Source organism: Stegodyphus dumicola, chromosome 6 (genome assembly GCF_044657685.1).
Source record: "Stegodyphus dumicola isolate Sdum_Otavi_A_Nest chromosome 6, ASM4465768v1".
NCBI classification, from domain to species: Eukaryota; Metazoa; Arthropoda; class Arachnida; order Araneae; family Eresidae; genus Stegodyphus; species Stegodyphus dumicola.
The window spans coordinates 146,937,062-146,949,994 of NC_140773.1; the positions used below are offsets into that span (position 1 = coordinate 146,937,062).

A 12,933-nucleotide genomic window follows, 5' to 3' on the forward strand; every position below is an offset into this window, starting at 1 on the left:
GAACAGCAGGTAACAATCTTGGTAAGATTATTTGAATAATCTCCGCGTTGGGTTTCTTCCCATCCAGCATATCCGTCAGCTTAATTTTTCGCAGAATAAAGTCCGTTAATTCTTCCATATCCCGTTTATAGAAACTATATAGTTCCGCTTCTAGCCTTGCTCGATCTTTCACTATGGGGAAGGCCTTTAATAACGATTTTTTGAAATTTTCAAATGTATATGTCTGGCTTCCAAATTCCCCTAATAAAAATTTGCCTATATTCTTCCACCATAGCGCGGCCTGTCCTCTTAGTGCAGATGTGGCGATGGCAACGTTTTGTCTTTCAGGCACAGGGTAGAGCTGGAAGTGATTTTCTAGGCCTTCTAGAAATATCGCCACCGAATTTTTTCCGTCGAAATTGGCTTAATTGAATTTGGCTTAATTGAATTTGGCTTAATTGACGCTCTCAGCGTCTGGACCAGGTATCCAAATCCTTCCAACTGGCCTGCCATTTATTGTTGTTGTCCCGCGGCTTCCATCCGATTTTGGGCCATTTCAGTTCGACAAGTGTTCGGGCGCCAATGTAACGTTGCGCGCCTCCAACCTGCACGCAACAAAGTGGTGACTGCTGAAACTGGAAATTAGACAGAGTCTTGCGAAGGGTTTAAGTCCCTTTTTATTCAACTTAAGAAATTACAATTGCGTGCTCTTGACGCTCACAAACTACGCCGACCCGGCGGTAAAATCAAAATAAGAACCTGAAAAGAAATAATAACAAGAGACTAACTACGAGGCTCTCTAAACGTAACTAACCTCACCGCGTTTTACAATACCGCTGCTAATTCAGCAAACTCTGAATATCACGTTGAAAGATTAACAATTCTCCGAGACAAGCACACAGGCCGAAACGCGTGGTTCTTCAATTTCTGACTAACTACCTCCGCGCTCGTGAAGTAAGAACAGCCCATCTCGAACTCGTTTCCTTTCTATTTAACTCAGAATACTTCCGATGATAATTTGAATCCTTGCGCGTTCTACTAAACATTTACATACTCTGGCATTGGCAGTTCCAGGGAAAAGTAAGGCTTGACAGGAAAGATAGTTTAAACTTAAAATAAATGTTAGTTAAAATAAATATAAACCCTACAGGCATACTGGACAAAATATTACTGCTGAGCTTTGAATAGCTATTGTGATGGGACTGTATTAGAAAACACCTTGTGTTTGGCCATGGAATGGTGAGAATAAGTGCAATTAGTTTCGTCTTTCGATAATGCTGTTTGTCTCAAATTTCATTGTTCGAAAAATATTAGCCCAAAACGCATTTGTATTTTCGTGCTCATTCCCAGGATTTAGTGTATTTTCTTTTTTCCAAAAGTGAAAAGAATTTAGAGAAGGCTACTTTGATGATTATTTCCTATTTAAATATGTGTGAAAAATTTAGAACTATGTTCAATAAATTGTTTGATATCAATTGTACGTATATTATATATACCGTATTGATACGTATATATACGTATTGATACTGATATACACTGGTTATCATAAATTAAGAAAAAATCACAAAAATCACAATTACTGAAAAAGTTGCATGTAGAATTTTATGAAACTTACCCACAATATACAACACATAGTAAGGTATGAAACAACATAAAAAGAAAGTACCGGACAATTATGGTAATATAGAAATTAGCACATGTATAAAATGAACAAATCGAAGATGTCAGTTTGCTATAGTAAAAGTACCTTCAATATGGAATATAATCGTCTCTAGAAGCAATACAGAAATGTGTGATGCTTTCAATTATGCAGTCTATCAGTTCCATAGGAAGCGAGAGCCATTGCTCTTGCAAAGCAGTTGCAAGCGCGGCAAGGGTCTGAGGGGGCAGATTGAGAGCAGCTAGACGTCTTCCTAAAGCATCCCAAACGTGCTCGATAGGATTCAAGTCCGGGGATCGAGCTGGCCACTCCATGCGCATACTTGTTTCCTGTTGAAGATAATCATATCCGATGCGAGCCTTGTGTGGTCTTGCATTGTCGTCCTGTAACAGGAAAGCATCAAAGCATCACCTATTGCCCTGGCATATGCGCGCACATAAGCATCAAGGATGTCATCTCTATAAACATGAGCATTCACGGTTTCCCTTGGAAAAACATGTAGGTCTGTGCGTGCACCCAAAGAGATGCCATCCCAAACACAGACACTGCCTTTTCCGTATGCATCTCTTTCACGGATGTTTGACGGATGATAAGGGGTTCCAGGTTCTCTCCATATCAAATAACGCCTACTATCGCGTTCTAGACTAAACCTGGACTCATCTGTAAAGAAAATAGCCCTCCATTGCTCAGGCGTTCAGTGGACATGTCGTGTCTACTGCAAACGGTCTCTCCTATGGCGTGACTTGAGCAGCACGCAAATGGTTGTTCGCCTCGCATACAAACCACCTTTGTGAAGCTTCTACGCACAATTGACGTTGACATCAACCTTCCGGTGGCTGCAGCAAGGGAGGATCTAAGAACAGTCGGAGTAGCGGTTCTATTCCTGAGTACATATAATGTCCAATATCGGTCATCGGCGCTCGTCATAGCAGTTGGCTCTTTGGATGAACCTCCTAGGTGCCGAATCTGTGATTTGAAATTGCCTCCAAAGTCTATGAACCACAGAAGGACTCACATTTAGCAATCTGGACCCTTCTGTTTGACTTTGTCCTGCCTCTAGTCTCCCAATGGCTTCCTGTCGTAGTTATGCAGGCAAATGATGCCTAGAGATCATTGTTACGAATTGTCTATCTCAGATTTCTGATGTCACTATCACAGTGAAATATGCGGGCTTGCTCTCAAACATGGACTTTTATGCTCCTCGCAGATGACGTATTCCGAGTGCAGCGCCACTAATTTGCATATTGAAGTTTTACTCAGTTACTCTTACTTGGCAACATATTTAAATTTTACACCGTTTGGCTCATTTTTGATGGAGTTATTGCTATTTTTGTAATTTTTCCTTAATTTACGGTAATCAGTGTATATTCGTGATCGTGAAAAGCAATTCATAGATTCTAGAAGTTATTTTCAATAAATAGGAACCCTGTTATATTATATTACAATATTCCATTATTTTTATTTAGCATCATTCTTTTCCAAACTAACGCACTCTGTTAACGTATAATTAAGGTCTTAGTAATTTATATATGCATATGGGAATATATCGTAAAGTTAAACACTCTAATTATCTCTTTCAGCTCCTCCAAAATGGGTGATTCAACCGTTTGATATACAGACTCAAGAAGGGAAGACAGAATCTGTGCCATGTAAAGCAACAGGAGTGCCATCTCCAAAAATAAAATGGAAATTTGGTTAGTTTTCCTTTTATGTTCTTAACTTTATTTTAATCGGATACTAAAAAATATTGTAAATACCGCAAAAATGAAATATGTGTAACTGTGTATGATAATAAATTTTGCAGAAGTATTTTCTTAATAAAATAATGTTAATTTCTAAAATGAGGAGTCTGACACTGCCCACGTGGGTAAAAATGTCAACGATTTGGTTGGCTGCATGGGCAATTTCACATATTTCTCCATGAAAGAAATGTGTGTAATATAAATCCAAATCAATTTTCCTTAACGCAGTCTTCCACGAAAGTCGTCTTTTAATTAGACGGATATTCCTCGTACGATTTTTCAAACTAAAATTTATTAAAGAAGACAAAGTTTTAAGTTCATTCGTACATTGATAAATTATTCCTGCTTTATAAATTAATTTCCAGAATCAAGGAAAATTATTTATTCTAGAATCATGGGTTAAGAATTCGCTTAATCTATGCCTTCTGACGAAAACGTCTACATAAAATAATGTACATATTTTAAAGTTGATGGTAAATTATATAGAAATAAATGCAGAGAATTGACATATATTGTAAAAGTATGAAACCAAAATTGCAAATGAGACTACTATATTTTCAAATAAACTAATTTTCAATTTCAAAATAATCTGAAGTTTCAATTTCAGATAACTTGAGTTTCAAACATTCTAAGTATCAAATAATCTAAGTTTCAAACAATCTGAGTTTCAAATAATTGTTAAGGCTTTGAAAATTGAGCATAAAGAATAACTGTTGCTTGTATTTTGTTCGATAGTTTTGACTGAATTTGGTTTTGTTGGACTTAAAATTCAATGTATTTTAATTCAGTTTGTGATAAAATGCAATGTCTTTTAATAATACATGAATGAGGAAATGTATTCGACTTCTTATGATATTGTTTGAGGAAATGACCTTATTTTTAAATTCACATTTTTTAGTTTTCAAGGATTAAGCTTTTGAAAGTTTCGTTCATGCAATTATATACGATTATTTGAATGACGTGGCAAGTATGTGAATGGTCGAAATTCATGAATTTAGTTATTTTAAGAATTACATTTTTAGGCTAACGAAATGTGTGTATTGTATTCTATGGTTTAGATCTTTAATAAATTTAAGGACTGAAAAAACATGAAAATTAATGTTCAGGGAATATAACGTATTATTAGATGGATGCTTTAAGATGAAAATTTTTATTTTCCCTTCCTTTTTCTTTAATCAAGATTATGAACTTCAAATGACTAACGAAATGACTAACGATTATGACTAACGAAATGTGTGTATTGTATTCTATGGTTTAGATCTTTAATAAATTTAAGGACTGAAAAAACATGAAAATTAATGTTCAGTGAATATAACGTATTATTAGATGGATGCTTTAAGATGAAAATTTTTATTTTCCCTTCCTTTTTCTTTAATCAAGATTATGAACTTCAAATTAAATAGATGAAAATCTATACATCCATAAAATAACGTTGAAGATGACCAAAGAGTAAGTAAGCAAAAAGGAATTTAGGATTCTAGCTAACATCAAGCTAACATCATTGTATTTAACAATGACAAGTGCTATAAATTACAACATAAGCTATAAAACGGGAATATGTGTAACATAGTAAATAAGTAAAAGAAGTCAGGATGCAGGATTCCAGATGGAAATAATGTATAAATTAATATGAATATTAATTTTAATCATGTCAGTAAATATGGAATAAAATCTAAAACGGAGCATAAGTTACGTAAAATCTCCTAACATCATATATATTTATCTGCTACATATTTAACGGCTTCTGAAGTTGACTGTATTTAATAGAATTAGTGTTATTTAAAATATAGAAAATAGTTTTAGCTCTCAAATTTAAATGTCTTCTATATAACAGAGATATTAAATAAGAAAGATGTATGATTTTTAAATCGGTTGTTTGGATAATGAAGAAATCGTTTACTTAATATCTATTAACTTTAGAAAATAATATATATATATTATACATGAGTTATACGTATATATATATATATAAATCAAAGATTATGTTTTCAAAAAGCTAAATATTTATGAAAATGAAATAAATAACATGTCTGGTGCTAAAGAAAACATTCGCTTGGACATTGAAACGCTTAGACATTGAAGGACCATTGAACATTCGCTTAGACACTGAATGGTTCAAAATCGTGTAAATGATAATTTCGATAAAAATTTAGGGAACATTAGTACTTTTGAAATAGTTAAGATATGCGATTCTTATTTTACGACAAACTGGAAGCATTCAGTGTGACTATGCACGGTTACATTTTCTTATTTTGAAATCTGAATAAATTTTCTGACCTTATCATTGTGCCGAGTTGATGATTTAGTATTGTCTATAATTTTGTAAACATAGAAATCAAATTGGTCTGAATAATATTAATTAGAAGTATTAGAGAGAAATGTGTGGTTTCCACTGCTATTTGGTATAATATTTCAGGTGAACAAATGGAAACAGAAATATCAGAAGACTCTAATCAAATGGTTTATGTTTCGAAGAACGGCTCTTTGGTGTTAAATAAGGTGGATTCTTCTATGAAAGGTTCTTACACATGTGTAGCTGATAACAATTTTGGTGCACCACTGAAGAAAATTATCTTTATATCAGTTAGTGGTAAGTTAGACAGGTAAAAGTTTTTGATTCAAATTAGCTAAGCAAGCTCATGACCAAGCACGCTCAATGTGGGGGACCGTGTTATCAAAATTTTAATATTTATTTTAAATTACCTTAATATTTGTATTACAGGTTTCCCTTTTTTTACCATGACTATAATGCTTATTAATATATGTGGGTGTATAACTATATACATGTCATGGATATTAAACCTCATGTGGTATTCAAATCTGTCGATATATGCTAATTAAAACTTATTTTTATTCTTTAATTATTACATATGCTTCACTAAGGATTATATAATTAGATGACAGATTGCGGATCCTAAGATATTATCTGTGACAGGTGAGTAAATGTAATTATGCTTTTAATGTTAAATTTATTTTTTATATTTTAGCGATTTAATTAACAATACGCAAAAAATAACATTTGAGAAATAAGTTTGTTTTTAACAGGAATTTGGTAGCATGATTAATTTGAATTAAATGTTATTTTAACACTTCTATTGTGCATAAGAAAATTTGTCTTTTATGAATTTTCGAACAGAAATAGATATGAATTCTTATGTATATGTACATATACATACATCATCATTCCCATCAGTATAGTATTAATAATATCATTCTATTTTCTGGCATCTATTTATCTATCTATATCTATATATAACAGTAATATTTTACGAAATGAGTAAAACGAATGTTTTATTATACAAACAGATGTAAATAATGCAGAATTAGTTGCAAAAATATAAGAAATGAGTTATGATTACAGAACATGTCTAGTTATTCTAATGATGTAATTATATATCGTTCTCTTAGTCTGAAAAGATAGTAAAAACGTAGTTAGAGCGTATGGCTCTCAGTACGTATTTCAGGGACTATTAGTTGAAACGATAATTTGCAAAGAGTATCTTTCAGTCATTTAAAGCACATCAGTGGGTCAGGGAGGAATATTTTGGGATGTTTATGGGATAGAAATCCGTTTTTTCACTACCTGTGTTATATCCAAAATGAAGAGTAAAATAAATAATTATGCATGTGTAGGTGATCATCTGACTATTGAGTTTTTCTTTATTTATCATATGTTGCTCAATTTAACGCAGTTTTTCTAAGCTTATTACATTATTTCTTTCTTTTCTAATATTTAAGATCTATTTTGTTTTAATTGTTTATATAAGTAATCTTAAAGCTAATTCACATATTTTTTAAAATCTTCTTTCCGTTATGCAGTGATAGAATCACCAAAAATTTCCATTTTTAAACCATGTTCAGAATAAACTGAATCACATAATTTTATTGGCAGAATAAATACCTGAAATGAGGATTTCTTTTTAATTCTAATAAGCCCTTTGGTTAAAGCATACTAATTTTTATTATTCGTAGCATAGTAATAATTATATATTTTTTGCTGATTTTGACAGCGTTCAAAGGTAGCATTATGGTATGAATGATGGACATGGCATAAATCTCGTAATGAAGTGCGTCTTGATTGTAGTATACTAGAGTACTGAGAATGATATTTGTAATAGCATAAACTGTTGATAAGGAACAAGCCATGAATACTGCAAAATGAGCTCAAAATATTTCGTCTCTCTCTCTGAAACTATATTTTCTGTATAACTGTGTTACTTGCACGTTGTAATTTGGCGTTCTAGATACTATTATTGCTTTGGTAGCAATTATAAATATTTTGTAAATTTGCAAGAGGGAATTATCATTGATTTTAAATAATTGATGTTTTCAAATACATCAGTTAAAATATTAGGGTTTAATGATAAATAGTCAGTTAAATTAAAAAAAATAAATCCTATTATTTAGACCTGCTTGAAGAAGATACTTTCTCGAATTTCGATTAAATACTATTGAAATTATAGAATTGAAAAGACATTTTTGATTACATTGTTTTCCTGCTTTAGAATTCATAAAAGTTTTGATGTCTTAATCATGTTTCAAATATAACGCAGAAAGAGTATTTCTATGTAATGCACCAATAAAAAGTCTAATTTTGCAATACTCTCACTTTAGAATAATTTAGCTACACATATAATTAAAATAGTTCGAATTCATATGTTTTTTAATTATAAATTTTTTATTACTTTCTCCGATATGTGGCGCTGTAAGCTCGTCCGTCTCATTTGGATGCTGTATTTTGATCGCCATGTTTTATTGCATTAAAACCTTTCGTTTTCTTTATATATAGTGATTGTTTTGAGCTGCACCTAGCAACAGACCAGGAAAATTCAAATGCGTACACATGAAGCTCATTCGAAGAAGAACATGCTGTTCAGGGATTAAGAATTTCACTACAGTTATTGAAGTTATTTTAATAGCGTCTGTTTTCAATGTATCGGAAAGCGGTGGTAAGTGCGTACCAACAAGAGTTTAAAATTGCCTTCTTTTCAAATGTTTTTGACTAAAAGTAATTTTTTTATGTTTTATTACTTGAAAAAAGTATTAATTAATTTTTTAAATATGTTTAATTAAAAAAAATAACTACACTTGATTAATTTTTCCGTTTTGCTTATTTGTATTAGTTTTTATTTATTTATTAATAAAAACTAATACAAATAAATTTAATAAAATTCGAGATCTTGTACTATTTGCTAAATTAACATTAGAATCTGCTAAACCGTAATTTCCATCCAACAAGAACAAGTTTATGCGATCTAAATGTGCATGTAGAAAACGTTCATTGCTCTCATAGTTACTTACTATTATCACGTGAATCCAATATCTTGCTTTCTGTATGATTATCTTATTTCTTAACCCTCTGATAGGCTCGGGGTTTTGGATCTGTCATAAAGACCTGTACATAAAGAGCCTTAATTAGCTAAATTTGTATATTTACTTACTTTTCTTAAATATATATATTATTTTATATACATATTATTTATATTATTTCTTATATACTACATATATATAAGTTTACATATATATATATATATATATATTCTCAAATATTCAGGTACCGGAGTCTTTTCTAGAGGATTTCAAAACCTTATAATGATTTCACAAATCAATTAATGTGTTCCTGAAATTAATGTAACAAATGTTCATTGCGTCGTTCAATTTTCTTAGACACTACGATTTAAAGTTTGAAATTTGAAATTTTCAATATAAGGAAATTGTGCAAATTTAAAACGAAAATTTCAATTAGGTTATTCAAGCGCATCATTATTCTTATATTTATAGGATTGAAAATAGTAATACTATGCTACTTACATTTTATTTTGCACTCTGAAGTTTTAAAAGCATTCGGAACAATGCTCATACCTTATGTAAAGCAAAAGCACATTCACCAAAGTATTCTTGAATTTGAAATTCTTATAATGAAACATGTTTATAACGAAAACGAAGAAAAATAACGTATCATTTTCCAAGATTTTTCACTGGTAGTTTTATTAAGAATTCATTTAATTTGCTTGTTATGCTATATTTTACTATAGACCCACCAATGGTTGCTGCATTTAGTTTTCCTGCGGCCTTGAAAGAAGGAGAGCGAGGAAGTGCGGCATGTACTATCAGATCAGGGGATACTCCGTTGGAATTCAAGTGGTTGAAAGATGGACAAGACGCTGAGGAATTTCCAAACCTTAAAATCCAATCTCTCATGGACTCTTCTTTACTAGTTATTCCTTCCGTTACGCCAAAAAGTTCTGGAAATTATACTTGTATTGTAAAAAATGCTTTTGGAAGTGATCGGTATACAGCAGCTGTGGCAGTTACTTGTAAGTTCTAAGATTTAAATACTTTTGATTTCGTAAATCTGTTTCAGAATGACATAATTAAAAGCGTTAAAGTAATAATAATTGCAGATAAAGTATTTCTAGTATTTATGTAAAAATGCCAAGTTTAGAACACACTCTTTTAATTTTTCTGCCTTTTGATGGTTATTGGATTAAAAATTCTAATTTAGAGACTGAAAATCTCTTTCAGATGATTCTCTTTCACCTTTTGACTAAATGCGGTATGTGTATAAGACTTTACAGATTACATAACAGAATATGTTGTATAATATTTGCATTTTATGATTCTTAATTCGCAACAAAGATATCTTGCTTTCTAATAATCATTAAATTCCCTGGAACTAGAGATTAAGATGAAAATTTTAGCATATTGATACAATAGTTTTTAAAGCTAAATTATTCATATAATTACTTAAGCAAACTTATAATTTAAATCAACTTCTTTTCGAAAAGAATAGTTCAAAATATCTGAAATCGCCACTATTTAAATGGTTAAGTTGCTCTATTAAAATACGTAGATATTTCCATTTTATTTTATGACATGAATAATGTATGCTAATTAAAAAAATTGAAACAACCTCCTTTAACAAAATTATGATAAAACGGTAAATATTTAGTATGATATTAACTGTAAACAGTTACACGTAATGCAATTTAAAAGAATTAGCCTGTGCGAATGAAATTATCTATATGAATCTTAAAACTGAGAAATATAAAAATTAACAACAAAAGAGTTCTATCAATTCTCAAAATAATCTGAGATTACTGTTTTGATTAATGTACATTTAATGGCAAAGAATAACCATGTATAAGCAACAAAATTAAAAATAAAAATTTAAATTATCTAAATTATTCTGTATATTAAAACTGATATCAGAAATTGCAGTTCTCATACCTGCAATGTAAACGTTTGTTTAATTTATTTATAATACTTTAAAATTACGATTGATCTTTTGACTGGGAGTATTACAATTACCTTAACTTTTGTCGATCTTTTAAACGCTGGACTTGGTCAAATGTACCGAAGTGATTAAATTGATTAAACCACTTGGAATTCATGCCGTGATGTCTTATTGTATTTACAGTAATATGATCAGCAACAAAACGTTATAAAACATTAGTATGCTTTACTTAAAAAAGTATTGGGATATTACTTCAAAAAAACTTAAAAAAATACTGGATAAAGTCGAGGAAAGGATCAATCTTTCAATGAATGCATTTAGAATTTTCTGAAGTTTTTGTTCTAAAAAACCATACGCTCTGCTTTCCCTAAAGAATCGTTTTAGTCTTGTAATAATACTTTATATTTTTAAGTTACAAAGCGTCAAAGTGTGTCTCTTTTTGTGGGAAAAAAAGAAGAGATTGATGGTAACAAGTTTAAAAAACATGATAGAGATTTTGTTCTTTTAATCAATTTAAGTGAATTAAATTTTATGCATTTTATTTTTTTTCAATATCTTTTAGCTCCTCCTGTATGGAAAAAAGAGCCATACGATCTGAGCACCATGCAAGGTGAAAGCGAAATTATTCATTGCGAAGCTACTGGCGTGCCTACACCTTCAATGAAATGGATGAAAGGTAATGAATATTGTCATAAATGTAAACTTACTCCTACTAGTTTTATTCTTAAAACTTTTGCTGTGTATTTCACAGAACATTTCTTTTATATAAATAATACATCACAGTGATTGAAATGTTTACACAGGTTTTCAAAGAATGTTATTTGTGAAGAAATGAAAGCGTTTTTACATATCAAACAAGGCTGCGTTAGCGGTGAGCACAAAATCGCAATGTAGTAGAGAAGTACAAGAGCTAGAATATCATTTGAAAGTTCTGTAAGGAAAAATATACAATATAGGTTTTCTAACACAGTTTAGCACAGAACCTGTTTAGTTTGAGAATATAAATTACATCCATGTGCTGTGAAGTAAAGTGGAGTAACAGTGAAGACATTCGGAAGAAACCCTAAGTAACCGTCAAAAGCAAAATGATATATTAAAGTAATCCATAAGTCGTTTTAAAAAGATATATCCTCGATCAATATTTTAATTTATATGTGTAACAAGCAGTTTATTAAAAGAATAATATGAATTTGTGTTTGATAATTTATTTAGCCTTCTTGGACTGCATTCGACTACCATACCATAAGAGTTAGCACTGTCGCTATTTACACGATACGAATAAATTTTTTTCAAATAACCTTTTTTTAGTCCAAAGGGATTTGAATCCCGAAGGACTATTAGTTTTGTTTTGGCATTTTGCGTCGGACTCATAAATGTCGGTTCACTTTTCAAACTGTTGCCACAAAATGTTAGAGTCCTGCATTATATTTGAAGAAATTAAATAATGAAAAATCTGCATAAATGTATGTATATTTCTCGCATTGTGATAAAACAACGGTACATAGAGTCATCGAATTTTGAATAACGTAATCCTCCAACGAATATGAGCATGTGGAAGACCAAATTTGAAATTTGAAATTTGTTTTATGATCGATTTCCTATTTTTTAAAACTTTGACGAATTTTTGATTAACAAACTCAAGGATTTCAAAGCGAGCAATGGCAACGTTGTGCAGAAAAAACATTTTTATCTCCAGCGCGTGAGTCTCTGTATCGGAAATTCTAAAGATATGCTCGTTTTAAAACTATTTTGCGATATTGCTGTTGCACTGGATCTTATGGTTTAAGTGCGAGGAACATGATATTTAATAAAGAAAGGTAACACACAAAATGTTAAAAATGCCCCTTTGGACGTAATTTAAAATCTGAAACATTTCAGATTTTTTTTTTCTTTTTGCGAGTTTTGCGAGGTTTTAATACTGGCACGTACGTAAATTAATCATTGTGCACGTAAATTTGTTACTGCATAAATAATAGTAGTTGAATTAAATTTATATGTAAGATATTTGTATTATTTTATCGCAACAAAATTGAAAATATATTAATAAATTTTAGTACTTAAATTAAAATATCTTAACAAGGTTATTACAGATATTTCCTAATTTAAAAGAATTGTTTTTAATTCTCAGGGGAAAAAGGAATGGAAGAAATTTTATCAGATGATATTAGCTCAAATATCAAGTCGCTCCTTAATGGTACATTGTTACTTAGTAAGGTGGAAGCTTCCATGGAAGGAAGTTATACTTGCACTGCAGATAATGATTTTGGTGCACCACTTTCAAAAACAGTATACATTACTGTTCGAAGTAAGTTCCT

General features: G+C 30.9%; 1 protein-coding gene across 1 annotated transcript in view; it reads left to right on the forward strand.

Annotated features, from left to right (window-relative positions):
• Positions 1 to 8,129: 8,129 nt before the first annotated feature.
• The window catches only part of LOC118203868 (cell adhesion molecule Dscam1-like), a 123,114-nt gene continuing 118,310 nt past the window's right edge, over positions 8,130 to 12,933 (forward strand). The window contains exons 1-4 of the mRNA XM_085818982.1: positions 8,130 to 8,330; positions 9,417 to 9,698; positions 11,181 to 11,294; positions 12,747 to 12,923. Coding sequence (XP_085675108.1) covers positions 8,225 to 8,330; positions 9,417 to 9,698; positions 11,181 to 11,294; positions 12,747 to 12,923 — 679 coding nt within the window. The 5' untranslated portion in view covers positions 8,130 to 8,224. The remainder of the gene's footprint in view (positions 8,331 to 9,416; positions 9,699 to 11,180; positions 11,295 to 12,746; positions 12,924 to 12,933) is intronic.